General features: G+C 41.5%; 2 protein-coding genes and 2 pseudogenes across 2 annotated transcripts; 2 read left to right on the forward strand and 2 right to left on the reverse strand.

Moving 5' to 3' along the window:
* Positions 1–253: 253 nt before the first annotated feature.
* LOC110762449 (uncharacterized) lies at positions 254–2116 on the forward strand (the record flags this gene model as incomplete). The annotated part of the gene is given in 3 exon segments (XM_021965086.2): positions 254–467; positions 470–666; positions 1237–2116. Coding segments are annotated over 3 exon segments (663 nt in total), but the record flags the coding sequence as incomplete, so codon positions are not given.
* A 292-nt stretch (positions 2117–2408) lies between these two features.
* Positions 2409–3668, reverse strand: LOC110762442 (receptor-like protein 3 pseudogene; annotated as a pseudogene).
* Positions 3669–4029: 361 nt separating this feature from the next.
* LOC148293085 (tyrosine-sulfated glycopeptide receptor 1-like) lies at positions 4030–6111 on the reverse strand (annotated as a pseudogene).
* Positions 6112–11867: 5756 nt separating this feature from the next.
* LOC110762441 (uncharacterized) lies at positions 11868–12221 on the forward strand. Its single transcript, XM_021965078.2, has one exon. It carries the CDS (start codon positions 11868–11870, stop codon positions 12219–12221), a length of 354 nt encoding a protein of 117 aa, XP_021820770.1.
* Positions 12222–21830: the final 9609 nt, after the last annotated feature.

The raw sequence follows: 21830 nt of genomic DNA on the forward strand, positions 1-21830 counted from the left end.
TACTTGTAAGCTTATCATCCTTGCCTTTTTTGGGAGGGTGGGAGAGAGATAACTTAGTTTAAGGTTTTTTAGGCCTGCTGAACAAGTAAACATGATTTTTTTGGTTTCATGAACATGACCAGTAGAAGCCAAAAGTTGTAGGTTGCAGCGCATCTTTGATGAAAGATACATTTTCTATTTTAGTTTGTTTTTTTCTTTGTTTGAAGTTATTTCTTGCTCTGAGTGACTGAGTCCAAGGCAAAAAATTTGACAAAAAAATGGATTGTTATGTAGCTCTGAGTCCAAGGCAAAAATGCGTTCTTCAATTAGACGTGTTTTGGGGCAGCGTTTAAAATGGAAACGGTTAAGGGAGAAATTATTTCTGTCATGGGTTGAAAGCGTAGCAGAGGCGGCTAAGAAAGGTGGTAGCGGACAGCAAGAGCTCTGTTGGGATAGCTATGAGAAGATAAAGCAAAAATGACATCTCCAAGACTTCAGCTGGCTGCTGAAAAGAAAGAGGAAAGGGCGAAGGAGAGGGCAAAGAAAAGAGCAATGACAGCAGAACAAGTTAAAGAAAAAAATATGGCAAGGATTGCTCGTGAGAGGAGAAAAGATGGAGAAGTCTATGAAGATACTGAAGAGTTGACAGTTCTTCAAGGGCGGAATTGTAAGCAGAGATTAATGAAGGTAATTGCTCAGTAGCCAAGACAATACTAAATTATAGCTAGAAGCAATTATGTAGTTCACCATATATAAATTAGAAATACATGACATATCACTCACAAACTTAGCATAAATAAATAGTATCTCTAAGCATACAATGTGAAGTTCATGAGTAGGTGAAAGAGAAGTGAGTTCTGGAGGGGGAGGAGTATTCAAATTACAGATGAAATCTGTTTAACATTGAACCATAATGCTTAGATATGTGTAAAGAAACTGACGGTGGATAGAAAAAATGGGTAATTATTGCTTTTCATATTTGAGGCAGGGCTAAGGTTAAGATCTTGTATATTGCAAAATTATTTTCCTGATTCATAAACCAGCTTGCAAAATTTCTTCTTCTTGAAGCCAATTTGAAATTCGCACTATCTCACCCTCTGTGCTTGATCTCTTGGCTTTAAACATTTAGGGAACCTTGCTAGATCAGCATATTAATTATTTTCCTTCATGTTTTCTAATCCGTTGCTTTTAAATGGCATCACCTTTTCCAATGTTGTTTGTTTGAGTGTGTTATTGAATTCTCTTTCTTCTTAATAGTTCGAAAGAAAAATTTCAACAAATGGACAAGCTGCTGCTCGAGGGGACATAGTCATGTCGCATATCTCAGCTTTTGAGAAACTGGATCTAGAGCTTATAAAGAGAGAAAAAATGCAGAAAGAATTTTCATTCGCAGACCAGATCAGAGCTGCCAAAAACAAAAGAATGGAATTAACTATGGAAGCCTCATCCTCTGTTCATGCAGCCAACAAGAAACCAGGGGAGAGAATGCTTAAATTTCCACATCCCTAGCAGCAGTTGAGGTGTATGGAAGGCAACTTTTTTTCTTCTTTAAAGAGGGACAATTTGCTTGTTTTTTATGTACCATAATGTTCATTTGTTGATGGTTTGTAGGAAGAGAAAATATCGGACTCTTGAATGCATTTTTCCAACTAGTCGCAAGAGTCCGGTCATTTGTTTTCACGGCTTCATTCTAATGTTATATGGAAGAGGTCCATCTGGCAACAGTGCAGCGTTTTTATGTGAAAAATTTGTTAGGTGAATTTGTCATGACCAGAAATTATATCATCCGCTTTCAAGCACAGGAAATATCTGATTTGCCTTGCCAATATCCGTGCTGGTTGTGATATTGACTTTAGACAGTCGAGTTAAATTGCAAATGTCTTCCTTTTAGTTGCTGTTGTGTTCGGGGTTTATCCCCTCCAGTTTACCCAAAAAATAAAAATTGCAAATGTCTTACAGCTTGTTTATTGCAGAGTTGTTATAAGCTGTATAGGATGCATCATGATTTTTTTAATAGTAGTAAAAAACCTCACGGATTTGGTTCTTCTGTTTTAGTTTGTAAACAATTTTATTGTTCTGCAAGGGTTGTGTGATGGATGCAAACTCCACAATAGAGCCCCAAGGTTTTGTAAGTTAAACATGGAAGAAAGAAAATGATGAGTTGTTGTGAGATTCGTAGTTTATTTTCTCTGAAATAAATTGGACAACAGCATAATATATTATCTTATCTTTTCTTCAAATCTATCAGAAACTGCATACTGAGGAGTTCATAACGATGTTGTAGATTTTTTTGTATTTTCACTTGTCTGCATGAGTTTAGGGTTTCTTTTCCCCCATAACTTTATGAACCGAACAACATATATCCTTTAAATTTGAGTACACTTACTTTGAAATGAAGAAGAAGAAAAAAAAAAAGGGGGTAGAGAAAACTGAAAATGCAAAATAAAAAGTACAATATTAATAATATATATCTAGCCTCTAAGCCTTCTTTTCATCCTGTTGAAGGGGACTGTTATCATCACATAGAGCCGATCTTATAGATTGTCTATGAATCGAAAATATGCATATCTCCATGTCTTGTTAATAACTAAAGAACCACAGACTCCCCAAAAACCTACTATGAACCCCAAAGCAGTGAAAATGTAAAACCATGGAAGTTGATGATGCCCATTGCCCTCGTCTTTGCTGTTCTTGTTATTTGCACCTATGTCCTTACTTGGTCTGCACTTATTTGGAAGTGGGGCACCACAAAGTTTTGGATTCCCCTCAAAGGTAGAAGTGTCGAAGCTTTGGAGCTGGGAGCCTGTTGGTATTGGTCCTTTGCGGTTATTGTAAGAGACATTAAATGCTTTCAAGAAATTAAGGCTTGCCAATGACGATGGGATTATTCCACAGAAGAGATTCATGGTGAGGTTCAAAATCTCTAAATTTTTTAGGTTAGATATTTGGTATGGAATGACGCCGGAGAAGTTGTTGGAGTCAAGATGCAACTCCTGGAGAAGCTGCAATTGGCCGATCTCGGTAGGTATCTCACCATCAATGTTATTCTTAGATAAGACTATCGCTGTTGGAAAAAAATACAATTTCTGAGGTAGAAAAAGTTGAGTTTCGGTAAAAATGCTGCTCCAGCCGTACACAGGCAATTCAAATTCATATTGGTTTGCTTGAGATGCAATATTAGGTTCATAAAGCAACCTTGGTAATCTACAAAGTTGCTTTGGAAATTCACCTGAAATTCGATTGTGTGACAAGTTTATATGAAACAACCTAGGAAGAGTCCCCAACCAACTTGGAATTGGCGCTGTGATTTGATTACCATTTAGAAGCAATATCTCTAGATTCTTGAGCTTTGATAACCATGCAGGTATTTGACCATCGAGGTCAGAATCAGCCAAATTCAATACCGGAAGATTTTGGAATCCGTCAAAATCAACCATGTCATCATCAGATGGCATTACCTCACCATCAAAGGCACCACTAAGCATGAGTGTGTGAAGACTTTTGCAACTCATCAATATCTTCATTGCCCTTGTGAGGTTGGTGAATCGGTTGTAACCAAGCGAGAGGAAGGACAAGGATTTCAATGAAAGAATCTCAGCTTCTATTTGTCCATCTAGATGATTTGCAGCCAATCGAATGGCTTTTAGGGACCTACATGAGTAAAGGCTTACTGGAACCGTACCAGTGAAATGTCTGCCGCGCAAATCTCACGGCCTGGAGTTCCGGGCCGAGGGGATATGCGTTGACACGCGGTTTCTTGCTTTTGGGTGCGGTCCGGTTATGCGCGGGCGTGCCAGCACGGTCTACCGTGCGTCGATGTGTTGATGAGTGTTGGATGGATAAGTGGTGCGCTTGTTTGAACTCGTCTTCCTAATCAAACGATTGTAGCCGAGAGAGGAACTGGTCTCGGCTGTTAGGTTCACGGCCTGAACTACAAGGCCGTTGAGTGATGGTGTTGGTGGTGGGTTTTGGGCGGTGCTCCGGCTCACTGCTCAGGGAGCGACGGTCGTGTGATATATGGGGTGAGTGAACGAACAACAAGGATGGTGCTCCGGCGCCTTGAAAATCAAGGGTCGTATGATATATTGATGAATGGATTTTCCTTACAATCTAACACTACTCCTAGGAAAGCAAGTAAAGATATTGAAAGTGCATTACAGGAAAAAATAAGTTGCTCCGTGGGAGGCTTTGTTTTGGTGTTTGAACCCTTTGAATGTAGCTCGAGTCTTGTATTTATAGGAAGAGTCTCTGGAGGAGTAATCGAGGCTAAAAATCTGCATGGTGGAGCTTGATTGGAGCAAGTGGGCAGTCCAATCGACATTTGGGATCGTGAAGTATGGTGGTGTGACCCCAGAAATCCCGGTGAATCTCGGCCGCCGCTCTTGATCGTGGGTTCTGAGCTTCTGGCCGTGGAGACGCATTTATGGCCTGGATAGCTGGTGAACCAATATCTCAGGCTGTCAGAATTCTTGTGAGAATGTCCACGTCTAATCACTCTGATCCTTATCACCAAATCCTGACTTCAGTCACTTCCCACCTTCCCTCATGCATTAAATGCTTCTTTGTGGCCAGTGGGTTTACTGCATTAAACAGGCACTACTTCATTAAATGAAGCCTGGGACCCTGCTGTCACGTGATGATTTGCCTTTAATGCCTTGCCCGTGATTTTGTTCGGCCTCGGCCTCGGCCTGCGCTTGAGGCCGAGATGATCATGCCTTAGCATTTCTTCTTTTGTCTTTAGGAAGGCGAAGTACCCTGGCGAAACGCTGCGTTTCAGTTTTTACGAACAAGTGCCAGGGCCGAGAGAAGGGGCTCCTTCGGCCAGCTTATGGCCGTGATTTATCAGGCACAAACATGAAGTTATTGATCTTTAGGTCAAGTTTAGTAAGTTGACTCAGTCTTGAGAAATCAAGCATGGAGATATCTCCTTCCAAGTTGTTGTTTCCCAAACGCAGTCCTACGAGGTTTGTGCAATTCATCAAAGATGGGGGCAAAGCACCTTCTAAATTGTTGAAATCAAAGGTCACAAACTTCAACTTGGAGAGCTTCCCCAAATTGAGAGGAAGCTCGCCGCCAAAATGATTAAAGGAGAGGTCAAGGATGGCAAGGTTGGTGAGGTTGACAATTTTATCACTAATGGCTCCATGTAGTGAATTGAGAGGTAATGCAATTTCTTCAAGTTTGGTAGCATTATAGATATCTTCTGGAAATCATCCTGAAAGGTTATTGAGACCAGCATGAAAAACCTGCAGTTTGGAACACTTCCCTAGCCCAGGAGAAAGGTTGCCACTGAATACATTGGAAGAAAAATCCAATAGCCTAAGGAAGGGAGAAGAATGTTTGAGACAAATAGAGGATGGGACATACCCTGTGAAGCTATTGTTGCTAACATTGAAACTAGTCAAGTTGCTTGCTTGTTAGAAGAATGAAGATGGAATTGCACCAAAGAAGTGATTGCTGGACAAATCGACTGTTCGGATATTGCTGGATGATAGAGAAAATGGTAGCTCTCCAAAAAGACGGTTATAGCTCAAATCAAGGATCTCAAGTTGATTCAAAGAAAAGAATAACTGAGTTTCAAGTGAACCATATAGTGAATTGTGGGAAAGGTTCAAGTGGGTGAGATGTGTGAGATTTGCAAGTGAAAAGGGAGAGATATCTCCTTTGAACCCTTTGGAAGGCAAGAGCAAACGGGTGACCCAACCATCTTGATCACAAGTGATGCCCTTCCAACGACAGCAATCAATGGATGTCCAATTTAAAGGAGGAGAAGATAGAGTGGAGGCAAAGGACAGGAGGGAGCTGCGTTCAGTTTGTTTGCAGGCACGAATATTTGTAGATATAATGCAAGAGAATAAGAGGAAGAGAAGGAAGCCATGAGCCGTTAGGTTATAAGCTTTGCACTAGCATGTTGCTTTGTGTATGTGCCGTTGCTCACATGTATTTATATATATAAGAACAACCATGCTTGAAAACGATGCAAACCACCACCACACAATGCAAATTGAGAAGTCGGGAAACAACAACCACTGAATGCAAATTATTGATATTGAAACCTTGAAAAAGTACTCAATGTTGTTGCTGTGATATATCAATCACAAGAAATATCTGAGTTCCCTTGCCAATATCCATGCTGGTTGCGTTATCGACTTTATCGACTTTACGACTTTATTGCAGAGTTGTTATAAGCTGTATAGGACGTGTCATGATTTTTTTTTAACACCAATGCGTTTCAGATTTGGATGCAAATAACTGATACCAGCTCATCTTCCGTGTTAAACCCTTATCGACTTTATTGACTTTTCGACTTTATTGCAGAGTTGTTATAAGCTGTATAGGATGTGTCATGATTTTTTTGGAACACCAATGCGTTTCAGATTTGGATGCAAATAACTGATACCAGCTCATCTTCCGTGTTAATCACTCAAAGTCCAAGGTCAAAGTCATTTTTTCCAAGTTGTTTTCAATAATGTTGATAGCAATAATGTGAACTTCCAAGTAACAACTATAATAAAATATTGATAGCAATAATGTTCAACCCTCTAAGTGAGCACAACTTAACAACTATATTTAGCAATATTGCTAAATACATTGATGGCAATAAAATGAGCCCCAACATTCAAAAAGCAATTATGCGAACTTCCAAGGCTAACATTGATTGCCTAAGAGGAAAATTTTCATCATCGAATTTTAGATAACAACACTATCTTTTTTTTCTTTTTGAACTGGAGTGGGGAGGGCAATACACCCTAGAAGCAACTACACAGAATTAGAAATACAAATCAAACAGGCTTTAGAGACCTGACCCAACTAAGAGGTCCCCAAAATAGTAGAGGCCTAAGTCCAAATCATAACTCCAGTTAGCTAATTAGCCTCACAATATCATTTCCCAGGAAACAAAAAAGTAGAAAAAGAATTAAAACCATGGTAATGACTGCCCCAACAGATTAGGCAATCGTACTTATAAGTTTATAACTTAATTGATTCAAATGCTACAAATACTTTAACTTTTTCATTGCAACTGGAAGAAATGAGAATATTCCTTACCTCTTGTTTATCCGTTTTGATGTAGTGGTAGGGTAAAATTCCTCATTGACTTGAAAATCATTGGTGGTCAACAAGTCAACTTTCTTTTATATGCGAGCGTGCCACTGATATCGGTTAAAAAACCCTAACAGATTGTGAACTATAATAACTTGCGCCCCAAGCTGTTGACTTTGATAAAATGATTGTGAATTTGGGTGAGAAATATCTCCCAAGAAAGTTCTTTTCTTACCTCAGACGGGTGAGGACTTTATAATTTCTCGCAGTAAAAACTAGTAAGTTTAGCCAAAAATAAGTGTTTGAAAATAAAACAAACGAGTTCAAGGAGAACGCTTATTATACATTAAATAAAAGGAACTAAGAAGTCTGGGAAGGCATCAGAGCATTGGACTTCGATTTATGCCTGGATTGTCGTCTGTGACTCAGGCTGTATTGGATGTAACTGTACTAGAATTGCACGTCAGCACCTTCAACTAACGGAGATTAGCTGGAAATTGACACCAATGTTAAAATTGACAGAGCTATAATAAGTTTGAGCCATGGATAGGCTTGACAAATGGGCAAAATTGGGAGTTTGTATCTGTTCTGCCTGTTCTGGAGACTATCTGTATGAGATTAAGACATCCTGGTGTCTCTGTTGTGTATGAACTGGGGTTTCTCCAACAAAATCAATGAACACCGTGCTTCAAGAAAGTACTTAAATTTCAATAATTTAATTGATCATGAGTAGTCAAATGACATCGGATTCAAGTAAGCTTATTTGATGGATCCCTCAATGGAAGCTCTTTATATATATATATATATATGCGCAACGCTGCTTGCAAAGGATGCAGGCATCACTGCCAATTGAGAAGTCGGCAAATAACAACCACACAATGCAAATTATTGATATTGAAACCTGTGGGAGCAAATATTTGCGTCTCCTGTCATAGCACGCCACGTGGAAAAGAAGAATATCACTTAAATTAATTAATTGAACCAATTTATTTGGCCAATTAATTAATAGGGATAATATCTTAATTATAGGAGATTTATTTGGCCAATTAATTAATAGGGATAATATCTTAATTATAGGATATTATCTTTATTTAATAAGGTAATATTATTACTTCAGATATTATCTTAATAAAGAGATATAGTCATCATCAAATTAGGAGATTTGGATCACAATCAAATCCCTAATGGACTCAATCCCTACAATTTGGGTAAAGAATAAACTCCTTCATAATAAAAGTTTTATTATCTACGAAACCCTAGCCTCCGAGACTCCTATAAGTTAGATGGCTTCATTCATCATTCAAGGTACTTCTAAAACCTGAGAAAAATACCCGAAGCTCTCTCCACTCTCCACTCTCCATATTTTCTCTACATGGCTTTGGCCACCACACACGGCTCCGGCCACCCGGTTCTCACCCTAGAGAAATCTCCGTACCCTTTTTAGCTATTGTTTCACCTAGGGGTGGGCATTATTACCGAAAACCCGATCGAACCGGACCGTTGTTGGTGGTTTGGTTCGGTTTTTATAATTAAAAATGCATGAACCGGTAAAAAAACCAGCCGAACCGGCCATGAACCGGATTGAACCGGTTTAATTTTCTCCAAACCGGTGAAAATCGGACCGGACCGAACATTTTAAATTATATTATTTTAAAATGAATTAAAACATGTGGCAACAGCTGATTCGTCCATTTTAAACCCAAGTCTACACCTTGCCACACTCGATCGCTCGCTCAAACAAACCCTAACATTCCATTTCTTCAGCCGCTCCAAATATTTTTTCACTTCTCTCTCAGATTAGATCTGCTGCCTCTGCCTCTCTCACTCAACCTCTCACTCAACCTCTTCTCACTCAAACAAACCCTAACCTAAGTTCTAACATTTCATTTCTTCAGCCGCTCCAAATTTTTTTTCACTTCTCTCTCTCGATCAGACAGATCTGATATGCTGCCTCACTCTCTCACTTAACCTCCTCTCCCCAAAAACCAAATCCGTCGACTTCTTCTTTCAATCTCTCTGTCACTATCGTTCTCTCTCTCGCTCTCTCTCTTTCTCTCTCTCAATCACTCACAGGGTGGCTCTCTGTCACTCTCGCTCTCGCTCTCTCTCGCTCTCTCTCTCTCTCTCTCTCTCTCACTCTCAGTAACTCGCGCTCTCTCAATCAGTGTCGCTCTCTCTCTCTCTCTCTCATGGTCACTCTCGCTCTCTCTCAGTTTTCCTCACTCGATTTTTCTGTCAATTTGAGCCGCAAATTCTCATGAACGAGTCTGACTATGTTGTGATTTTTATTATTTGTATTTATTTATTTTAGGGCCGAAAATTTATATTTATTTTATTTATTTTGTCTAACTATGTTGTGATTTTTTTTGTTGGACAGATTGATTTTGAAGGCTAAGGAAAGGATTGGCTTGCTGCTGGTTGTGTTTTTATTTCTAGTAATTTTCTATATTTTTTGGTTCAAGAATTTTTGGTGTATGTTATAAGATGTTTGTTCACTGTAATGAATAATGTCTGATAAAAGGAACTACTATCTGGCAATTTTCTTTTTATTTGATATTTTTTGGGGGACACTGCCCAGCAACCGAGTTTTATTATGTATTGCATTTTATGTACTGGTTATGTGCTACGTATATTACTATATTTAACATCTCAAAAAATTCAGGTGCTAGCTATACTAAACGAGTTTGCTAAAATTTCTCGGGTTATGTCTAACACAAGTTATAATCCTTACCTCTGTGTGTGTGTGTGTGTCTGCTTCTATACTAATCGAGTTTCCTAAAATAATGAAAGAAGAGAATGGAAACTTTTTCATTTGAAACAGAGTTCATTTTTTGTTCTCCACTAATGTTCCTTTGTGATATCATTATCTGTACAGAATTGATTTGCAGGGTAAGGAAAAAGGATTGGCTTGCTGGTTGTGTTTATTTCTCGTAAATTTTTATATTTTGGTTGTTATTTTGGTTGCTGTCATGGAAATTTATTTGTTTTCATTTGGATTTTCTTTTAAACTTTGCAAATATGCAGATTGTGATTGAGATTACTCTCACAATCAGCTATGGTTTGTAATAATTATTGGATTATTTGGACATGAGTGGTGGTTGATAATTTTCTTAGGTTTTAAGTATTTTTTTTATATTTGAATGATGATAAACTTTAAATAGGAGAAACTGGAAAAACAGAATGGGCCTGGAAAACTGTTTTTTTATAATAAAAAATGGGCCTGGAAAACTTTAAAAAAAAGAATGGGCCTGAAAAACTTTAAAAAAAACCTTCAATTCTTGCTTTTGTTGGGCCTCGGCATACATCCAAACCGAACCAACCTGACCCGTTTAATTCGGGTGTCGACTTAAGTCGAAAATGGGCTTAATAAACAGGTGTGCGGTTAAGGATTTGGGCCTGCCGACATGACCCGGTTCGATGAACGGTTTGAGCCCATAACCGACCCAACCCGACCCATGTGCAGCCCTAGTTTCACCTAGATTCAATCGAACTAACTTAGGCATCGGAGGGCCTTTGGTCAACACACCCCAGGTGTGGTCTATTTACTTTGGTCTTTTTTACAGGAAACGAGGAAGAGAAGGAAGATCAAAGGTTGAAGAATCACAAAGCGAATATTCTTCTGCGAGGATTTTTGCACAAACTTTTGGTGCTTTCATTGATAGCACAAGTTATACTCAATGCGTGCTCAAGGAATCCGCTCCTCCTATTTTCCAATCCACTGAAGCTTTCCAAATAACCATGGTTGGAAGCAAGCACACGAGGAGCAAGACCGCCGCGATGGCTCAATCCACGACGGCCCAAGGTCACTCCTCCCACGATCCCATGATCGACATGGTGGCACCACCACCTCACCTACAGCAAACCCTTGCTGCCGCACCACAATAGCCACCCCGTGTGGATGGAACCATCGTGCCACTTGCTGGACCCGCCGCACCGGCCTCTGCCGTCATCGTACCATTTGAAGAAGTCAAGTAGACCTCAATCTGAGAGTTGACCAGCTAACTCAAAGAATGGACGACCAAAATGACTTGATGACGCAGCTCCTCAACCAAATAAACTTTGTTCAAAACTTTGGCCTTGGACAATAGGGCGAAGAGAGAAGGATGGACGAATGCGTTGATGGGCAGTTCGATGGGTACCAAGCAAGATGTGCAGGAGTAAGCAGACAAGGAGAGGGACAACAACGCGGTCGGCTTGCCGACATATCACAAGCATCTGTGAGCCACACTTAAAGCAGACGACTTGACATTCGCGCCCGCCTGGGTCTGCAGGGAAATGTTCACGAAAGGCTAGGCCCCCAGGGAGGTCAACTTGACAACCCTCACAATGAGGATCGTAAAGAAAGGCGCTCTGCTGCCCGCTCGCTAGGAAATGTTCACGAAAGGCTAGGCCCCCAAGGAGGTCAACCTGACGACCCTCACAATGAGGATCGTGAAGAAAGGTGCTTCGCTTCCTACTCCCGAAGAACTAATTCTCGTCGACAAGCTATAGGAAATCCCTCGCAAGTGCAGTCCACCAACACGCTGCCTAGGCAATATAAAGAAGCGATAGGCTTAGTAACGAGGAAGTCAATCAGCGTCGCTCAAATCGCGAAAGTTGTCAACGTGACCGACTAGCCATGTGTGCGGAAGACGTTGAGAAGCTTGTAAATAACCGACTTCTAGACTTAAGGATTGGCGGAAATTTCGAAGATGCACTACGCATGGAGGTAGACTAAGCAAACTTCTCACCTTTTCACCGCCGAAATCAAGCAGGTTGCTCCCCCGAAACGATTCTCAACGCCCTCTTTCACATACTTCAAAGGGGATTCCGGTCCTGAAAGCCATCAGAAGCACTTTAAGAGCGTTATGATCCTTTACAAGGCCGAAGACGCGCTAATGTGCAAAGTGTTTGCAATGACTTTGCGAGGAGCAGTTCAAGGCTGGTTCTACACCCTGCCATCTGGGTCGATCTGCAGCTTCAAGGAGCTGGCTTACGTTTTCACCAAAAAATACACTTCTTACCGGACGATCAAGAACCTTGACCACCTGTATAACCTCTGTAAGAAGCCCGATGAATCCCTTCGAGATTACATCAAGAGATTCAAAGCAAAAAAGGCCAACATTATAGGGTGCGATGACCGAATCGCGTCTTCTGCTTTGAAGAAAGGTCTTCCAACTGAACATGACTTGTACCGCGAGCAAACTATCACTCCCAACTAGACTATGGCAGAGGTCTTCGCGATCGCTGAATGCTACGCGCTCTGGGATGACGATTGAATTGTCACGAAGAAGTCTACCAAGTAGGAAGATCAGCCAACCAAGAGGGCAGGCCAAAGAAGCGACGGGCTTAGTAGCAAGAATAAAAACAAATGTAGGTCGTACCTACAAGGGGACGGTACGACAAAGGAGAACTAAACCAAGTTCTCCATCCCCATACATCAAATCTTAGCCCAAGTGAAGGACATACCTTAGGTAAGAAGACCGCCACCCTTGAAAGGAGATTCGGACAAAAGGGATACTAGAAAATACTGTACCTTCCATGCGACGCACGGGCACAATAAGAATAACTGCTTTGCTTGGAAAGCGCACCTCGAAGAACTCGTGAGAGATGGTCACTGCACAGAGTTCATTGCGAAGCATGCCATCTAGCAGATTGAAGACCGCAACACCGCCAAGGAGCCACCCCAGAAGGTCATAAGGATTAATACAATCCTAGCCAACTCCGAGGAGTCCGAGCTAACTAGCAAAGAAAAGAAGAGGAAGATCAAGCAAGCCACTGTGATCTCCCAAGTCTCAACTTGCATCCCACTGGAAGAAGACGATCCCATGATCGACTTCAAAAAAAAAGATCTAATCGACCTCGATCTACCACACAACGACGCCTTTGTCATCAACATTCAAATCGCTTAGGCCATGGTCGACCGAATCCATGCAGACGAGGGCAACACAGCCAATATCCTACAATTGGCAGTCATCCAACAAATGGGCTTAGAGACAAAGATCAACAAATCAGCCAGGTCACTAATCGGTTTCAATGGCGCAACAACGTTTACTCCTCATCTGTAATCAGCTCGCAAAAATTCGTGATCATTGATGAAGTCTCCCCCTACAACGGCATTCTGGGCAGATCATGGATCGACAAGATCAATGCCATCACATCCGCCGCATATCAGAAAATTTGATACCAAATCCCAAGGGAGTAAGGGCAGTTGTCGTCATATTCACCCTAAACAAAACTTTGTTGGAACAAGCCATCACACTAGGCTTTCTTGCTTCAAACAACGAGGCATAATATGAGGCATTGCTCGTCGGACTACACCGAGCAAAAGAACTGTTGATCAAAAGATTGGCCATCTACTCAGACTCATAGCTGATGATGAATCAAGCCTCAAGCGAGTACATGGCAAAACATCCAAGAATGGTCTAGTACCTCAACAAAGTCCTAGGACTTTTGAAAGAATTCCCTACTTTCACCATCCAACAAGTTCCACAGGCGGAGAACACTTATGCAGGAAGTGGTGAGATACTACATGCAAGGCGACAAGCTCATTCGCAAATCATACTCCGACCCTCATCACACTTGCATAAAATACCCTCAAACACTTGAGGTCTTCTACAAAATTCACAACGGCAAGTGTGGCAACCACTCTTGGGGTAGGTCACTCACCCAGAAGGGTCTAAACATAGGCTATTTCTAGCCTACCATGCGCCACAACTCTACTGAATATGTCAAGAGATGTGATCGCTATAAGCGGTACAAACCAGTTCCTAACATGTCTACTGAAATCTACCATCTGCAGAATAGTCTGTGGCCTTTCATGCAATGGGCCATCGACTTAGTGGGCCCCATGCCAATGGCACCTGCCAAGAAAGAAATGATGATCGTCACCACTGACTACTTTACTAAATAGATCAAGGTTGAAACTCTATCATGTACTAAAGAAGCCGATGTTGAACAATTCATTTGGAGAAACATTATTTGCCGATTTGGCTGCCCACAATCACTAGTTACCGACAATGGCTCACAATTCATCGGCAAGTAGATCACCGCATTTTTCAAAAATATGGCATCAAGCAGCATCTGTCTACCCCGAGATATCCTCAAGGCAACGGCTAGGTCGAGGCCTTCAACAAAATAATACTGGATTGTCTAAAGAAGATATTAGAAGGCGCCGAAGGGAAATGGGTAGATGAGCTCTCTGGAGTATTATGGGCTTATCGAATCACCAAGCAAAGACCAACTGGCGAAACCCCATTTTCCCTCGCCTATGGAATTGAAGTAATCATTCCTCCTCACGTCACTGTCCCCTCCATAGGCATTGAAGTGGGTAGTATTGAGCAGAACTCCGAGCAGATGAGGCTTAACCATGACTTACTTGAAGGCAAGCATGAGAAGGCTAGTGTCCAAGTCGCCTCCTATCAGCAACGGATGAAGTCTTACTACAACAAAAAAAGCCAAGATCAGACAGTTTCAACTAGGCGACCTTGTGCTAAGAAAGGCCTTCATCACTGCACAAAGACAAGGGTCCAAAAAGATGAAACCCAATTGGGAAGGCCCTTACGTGATCAGCCGGTCCGGGGGCAGAGGAAGCTACACGATTGACACCATGGATGGAAAGGAAGCTCCGCGAAAATGGAATGCCTGCCACCTCCAAAGATATTATCCATAATGCTCCCTTTTACTTGCTCAGCTCCAGTAGATGACTGAGCACATTTTTGAAGAAGAGAAGCAACTACTGGAAATTCTGGCTTTTTTTATTCAGTTATTTCCATTTCAAATAAAGTGATGTAATCTCATGAACATCAATAAAAGTTCAGTTTCTCATTCCAAAATGTCTCAAAAAAAAGGGTTACCCATAAGGAGCGTCCTAAGGGAGATGCAAGGCGACAACCAAAAGTGTCATTCGAGAGATGCAGCCTGTAAAGAAGCGTCCTCAGGGAGATGCAAGGTGCGCTAGGAATTTCCTAAGGGAAGTCTCAATGCTTCCTAATGGAGGTATCCAAGTTCCTATCCGTTTCCTAAGGGGGCATGATAGTCATATAGTTGCCCATAAGCAGTGTCCTTCGAGAGACGCAGGGCGACGACCAAAAGAATCCTTCGGGAGATGCAGCCCCCAAAGAAGTGTCCTTAGGGAGACGCAGGGTGTGACAGGAAATTCCTAAGGGAGGTCTCCATGCTTCCTAAGGGAGGTATTCAGGTTTCTATCCGTTTCCTAAGGGGGTAGGATAGTCATATAGTTGCCCATAAGTAGCGTCTTTCGAGAGACGTAGGGCGACGACCAGAAGCGTCCTTCGGGAGACGCAGCCCGCAAAGAAGCGTCCTCAGGGAGACGCAGGATGCACTAGAAATTTCCTAAGGGAGGTCTCCATGATTCCTAAAGGAGGCATTCAGGTTCCTATTCGTTTCCTAAGGGGGGCAGGATAGTCATATAGTTGCCCATAAGCAGCGTCCCTCGGGAGACGCAGGGCGACGACCAAAAGCGTCCTTAGGGAGACGTAGAAAACGCCCGGAGTCCTTTAAGGGGGACTTTTGTCAATATCCTAAGGGAAAGGCACGACCAAGACACTAGCCAAGACAAAATGCAAATTGAAGTTGAAAAAATAACTGAAATTTCCATAGCAAAGTGACCAACCGGTCAAGTTCAACAAAAAGAAGATGGTTAAACAAGAACAATTATTCTAAACAAAAAAAAAAACTACAAAAGCTGAAAAGAAATAAAGGAGTCTTCATCTACTCCAAGGCGCCGACAGGAGATACCTGATCTACAGCCTCTTTGGCATCCGCCTGATCAGCCACGCTCTCAGCAAGTCCATCTGCCTGATCCGTGACATCTGCCACCACCTCATCAGCTACATCCTCCTCTACTCCATCCTCTTCAGCTACTGCCTCTTTGGCCACTTGCTCTTCAACTCCTTCCATGTTCACAACATTAACCTGCTCACTTTGCATAGGGAGCAAGTCGGGACAAAGCATCTCGATATCTCTATCTCCAATGGCATAGAAAGGATCATTTCCATTTATGCAGTCTAAGTAGCCCAGCTTGTATGCATCCATGGTAGCTTCGAACTTGGATTCTTCAATTGACTTGTGAGAGGCGCGAAATCTCTCTGATGCTTAAGTCAGCTATATGTGGTAGTTTTGGCGGAGTAACGGTAAAGGTGAAAAATGTAGTTACCCCTTTTACTCAGGATTTATTCCCTATTTATAGGAAAGTGAAAAGGGGGGTTTTTGCACAAAGTTTCGATGTGGGACTTTGTGCAAATTGCTGTGGAGGCAACACGTGTCCCTGGAAACTAGGTTATGTAGTTGAGAGCTTCGGCATGTGGTTGCTGCTTCAGAAGGAGGCTTTCTTTTGGCCGTCGGCGTGCCTGTTTAATGCCGAATACGCTTATTTAAAATAATGCCGATTATTAAATTTAGATTCAATTACAATATCAAATTCGACAAGGCAACCACTGAACACTTTAATAGTTCCTTTCCTTTTATCCATTCATCCCCGCAACCATACCCTATCCAAGGCGTATGATGCCGAACAACACTTTCCAAACCATGATTTCAACATTCATGCCTGAGCAAAGTACTCACGAGGCACAAGTTCAAGAATCTCAACTGAAAACGAATCCACACACACACATATCCAAACCATATCCACAGTTTTGCAAGTATCCATCAATTCACAGTTTTTCAAACCATATCCACAATTTTCCAAGTATCCATCAATTCTAGAATTAGTAACCAATGAAGCCCACACACCGGAAAAATCCAACACCATGTATGGGAATAGTGACAAGAGAAGGTACATATGATGGTGAGGTTTATAACCCTTATATAAATATTATAAAACTAATATTCCCTTCCTTAATTCAATTTCCCCAAATATTTATTTGTAGTATAGAAATTAAACACTCAAGCATATATTCCACAATTAAAATAATAGACTTTCGTAAATAACCAGATATCACCCAATTCATATACTTTAATAATAATCGTAATAATATTAATTAATGATAAATAATAACCCCTTAGAGATCCCCTATCAAATCAATTTTCAATCAAAACTCAATATGCAAGAAATTCCATATTAGAAGAACGAAGTACACTTAAAAACAAACGTCCACTTATATACTAATAATCATAGCCGAGACCCAAGACTCACTTTCACAACCCATCAATCAAGTATCCCATGCTCATCCATTCCATTACTTCAATTATTAAACTAATATCCAAGAATTTCATCCGATAGTATAGGACAATCTCATAAAACCAACATAATCAACATAACACAAATAACAGTTAAGACTCATTAATAAGGTAGTTCTAGTACTCCTCGAATGGTGAAACTACCCCTGAAGACTCACGGTTAACCAAGGGGTCAAACTGCCCAAACTTGGTCAACTGGGCCCGTGGGGCCCACAATGTCTGATTTCAGATCCGAAAGTTCCTATAGTTTCAACAAGGTTTATTATACATGTCCTGTGAGTTTGGTCCGAATCGAACGGCCAGATCACTCGCGATCGCACGATCAGATGGTTATCATTTAACGCAAAGTTTAAGTCATTGAATCGGAGCATCCGGGACTCCGATTCATGATCTGTGAATTCCTACACGACCCTAGAGGTACCTAGATCAACATATTTGAAATTGGAGTCGATCCAACGGTCCGAACATATCGAACCAGGATAACGCCTAAAATGGGTAATCTAATTGACGGTCAAACGATAACCAAATTCAAATATGAGCATACCGTCGTGCTCGGGACAATGAATGGAGCAACTTTTGTTCTTGGACCATGGCCAAAAAGTGGCCGGAGATGGCCGGAATAACAAGCCAAAACCGGCCAAAACTTAAAGCGATAATTTGAATTTCAAAACGCAGAAATTGATCCTAATCAACCCAACCATTAGCTAGAACACATTGAGAGGATGAAAAAGCATACCTAGATCGAAGAAATTGATGGCCAGAATCGCTGGAACGAGCTCCGTGAAGTTTGGGTCAAAACCGACTGTTTCTCTGCGTTTTCCTGCGAATGGCGGTGGCTGTGGCGGCGGCTGAGGGATGAGGTAGGAAGAGGAGGTTGAGCTGGTTCTTTTGGGACCAGTGGTGGCCCAAAAATCAGGCTGTCGTACAGTCGAGAGGGGCGGGGGGAGGGGCTGTTTCACGACAAAAGCAAGAGAGAGAGAGAGAGAGAGAGAGAGAGATTTCAGATTTTAAGAACCCCACTTTGAAATATTTACAATTTTGCCATTGGGCTTCGATAGCTCATAACTTTCTCCTTACAACTCCAATTTGAGCCCACTATGTGTCTACTGACTCATCTCAAAACGATCTACGTCATGGTGGCATTCATTTCCCCAAAATCTTTCCAGATTAAAAAGTGACCAAAATACCCCTATCACTTGGGGCCAAATTGGAATTTCATAATTAATTAAATTAAACAAATCATTAAATTTGGGTCGGGATGTTACATGAGTTCTTGAAGACTTGACATCAGCCTTCCTCTTTAAGGGGAGTTCAGCAGAACACTCATCATGTCCAGGGGGCAGATCATCAGGGTCCGGACCATTCTGGTTCCATCTCTGAACATCCTGGGTAGGGGGCAGTCCACCGACTTCCTCCCGATACTCCCTATTCCAATGGATGTTGACTACAACATATTCGAATTTGAGCTCATTGAACAAGTATAGCCTATCCAACCGATCCAGCATTGATCCTAACTCTGAAATTGTGGTTTGGACTACAACATATCTGAATTTAAGCTCATTGAACAAGTATAGCATATCCAACCGATCCAGCATTGATCCTAACTCTGAAATTGTGGTTTGGACCACATTTACCTCCATTGGATGTCACCCTCCATTTTCTACTTGTTACCACACTACTTGCTACCAATCTGGGGGTAGCTTAACATCTGACCATTTAATTGTTTGAGGAACTGTGACTCTAGATTAATAGTGTTTGTTCTTTAGGGCTTTGTCACGACCCGATTCGAAAACAAGGAATATTCCCGAATCATGGTGTGAGTCATACCATAGTCATAAGAATAAAATCCTACAACCATGATATGATGAGAAATAGAGCCACCAATAATACAAATTTACTTAACATCACAAAATTAGAGTCGTAGTAGCTCATAATTAAATACACACTAACATCTTTATCAAGCGGTTGACTACTTACAATCATTAATTACACAAATCAACAACAAAAGCCTAGCAGCTTAGTTGAAACCCACTTCCTCAAACTTCGTCTTGAATCTTGCACAATCTATTAGGGTATAAGCATTCTAATGCCTAGTAGAGTACCGTCAAGCCCCTCAAGGTCAGCTATCATAGTTAATCAAAGTGTCATGCATCAAACAACACAAGATATATAAATTATGCAATCAGACCAGTAAACTAGCATTGTTATTATCCTAGACTGGAACATTACAGGGGTAGACATGCATTAGAAATAGGATGTCATAGGAAACGAGCAGTGTTATTACCCTAGACTGGAACATTACAAGGATAGATATGCATTAGAAATAGGATGTCGTAGGAAACTAGGAGTGTTATTACCCTATACTGGAACATTACAGGGGTAGACATGCATTAGAAATAGGATGTCATAGGAAACTAGTAGTTTTATTACCCTAGACTAGAACATTACAAGGGGTAGACATGCATTAGAAATAGGATGTGATAGGAAACTAGCAGTGTTATTAAACTAGACTGTAACATTACAGCCATTAATCAACACGACAGTAAACTAGCAGTGTTATTACCCTAGACTGAAACACTACATCCATTAATCAACATGACAGTAAACTAGCAATGTTATTGCCCTAAACTGGAACATTACAGGGGTAGACATGCATTAGAAATAAGATGTCATAGGAAACTAGCAGTGTTATTACCCTAAACTGGAACATTACAGGGGTAAACATGCATTAGAAATAACATGTCATAAGAAACTAACAGTGTTATTACCCTAGGCTGGAACATTACAAGGGTAGACATGCATTAGAAATAGGATGTCACAGGAAACTAGCAGTGTTATTACCCTAGACTAGAACATTACAACCATTAATCAACATGACAGTAAAGGTGTGGAACATTGCAGTCATTAATCAACATGCAGCGTTAATGAATTGTTTGGGTTTTTTTATATTATAAAATTGGTCTAGGCTTGTTTTGGGTGCTTTTTAAGTTTTTTGTGTAGGGTTTCTTTTAAGTTAATCAATGGCAGTCACGTCATTTATAGGAACTTTGTTGAAACCATGTTGACCTCACCTTCCCCCTTAAGTAAATCCCACCAATTAAGGGAAAACACTTTCTTGTCGTATGTGACATCCCACCAAACAAGGAGTAGCTAGCCATGCCCCCTCATATGCCTTCTCAATGCCCAAGACCCTAAATCAAGGGGGGCCATGCAAAGGACCCAGCCATCAATCAACCTTGTCTACTCCAACTTGGACTATAAAAGGGAGCTCACCACCTCCAAGCAAAGGATCAGCTGCTACTTCCTCACTTCTCCAAGAGTTGTCCAAAGCTCTCCCAAGCATTCTATTTCTCTTCTACTAGAGCTCTCAAGCCTCTCTCCCCATATCTCTCTCATGTACAATGTAATCAACATATTCAAATACAAATACAAAGTTATAACCTATAATGGATGTAGCCCCATTATGGGTGAACCACTCAAACACTTGTGTTATGTGTGTGATTATGTCTTAATCCGTTATATACAAATTTGCTCGTTAACATTTGGCGCCGTCTATGGGAAACGCGGCAAAGATCCATATCGTTCTAACCATTTTGTTACTAACCGTGAAGCACATTGAGCAACCAAGAGGTCCACCCGAAAATCTGTTCTGATTGGAGGCAACCCCTCATCTCTTGGTCCAAACAAGGACTGTGACGCATGAAGAATGCCCTTCTCTGTCACGACACACCCAACGTATTGCTCCAACCAAGCAACTATGAAGACACCCATGTGTCTCCTCTGCCAAAACTTTTCAAGATAGGTCCCACCATTGCTGGACTTGGGGGCTTCTCTCTAAATACAAATGCCCAGTCGGCAACCTCATCCATTTCTCTACGCATGATCAGTACCATATGCCTTCCACCTTCTCAATTCCATGCTCCTTTGTGCTGGGTCTAAGACCATTCGAAGAAGATGAGAAATCTCTTCTCTCATTTAGTGATTTTACAATAAAATAATATCTAAACATAAATATCTAGATATAAATATCTAAACATAAATATCTAGGTATGATATCTCAACTTAATATCTGTGATGGGCTATCATAGCATAATATCTTATGATATTATATTGTTATTATGTGTCGATACATGAACTAAATTATGGCCACCTTGCATGGTCACCTGCCACCTTGCATGGTCACCTGCCACCTTACATGGCCGACCCGAACACCGTGGATGAGCGCCGACCAACTTGCATGGTCACTCACCACCTTGAATGACCGACTGGACCACCGTGGATGAGCGCCGACCACCTTGCATGGTCACCCGCCACCTTGCATGGCCGACCCGAACACCGTGGATGAGCACTGACCACCTTGCATAGTCACCAGCCACCTTGCATGGCCGACTCGACCATCGTGGATGAGCACCGACCACCTTGCATGGTCACCCGCCACCTTGCATGACTGACCCGACCATCGTGGATGAGCGTTGACCACTCTGCATGGTCACCCACCACCTTGCATGGCCATTTATACCACGTCACATGGCCAAACCCACCTGGAAGTTCATCTCCACCAAAAACCATATTCATGGTCCAGCCACTCCTTGCCGACCAAACGGAGAATAAAGCCCATGCCCTGCTGC

Source organism: Prunus avium, chromosome 7 (genome assembly GCF_965620075.1).
Source record: "Prunus avium chromosome 7, drPruAviu1.hap1.1, whole genome shotgun sequence".
Taxonomy (NCBI): Eukaryota; Viridiplantae; Streptophyta; class Magnoliopsida; order Rosales; family Rosaceae; genus Prunus; species Prunus avium.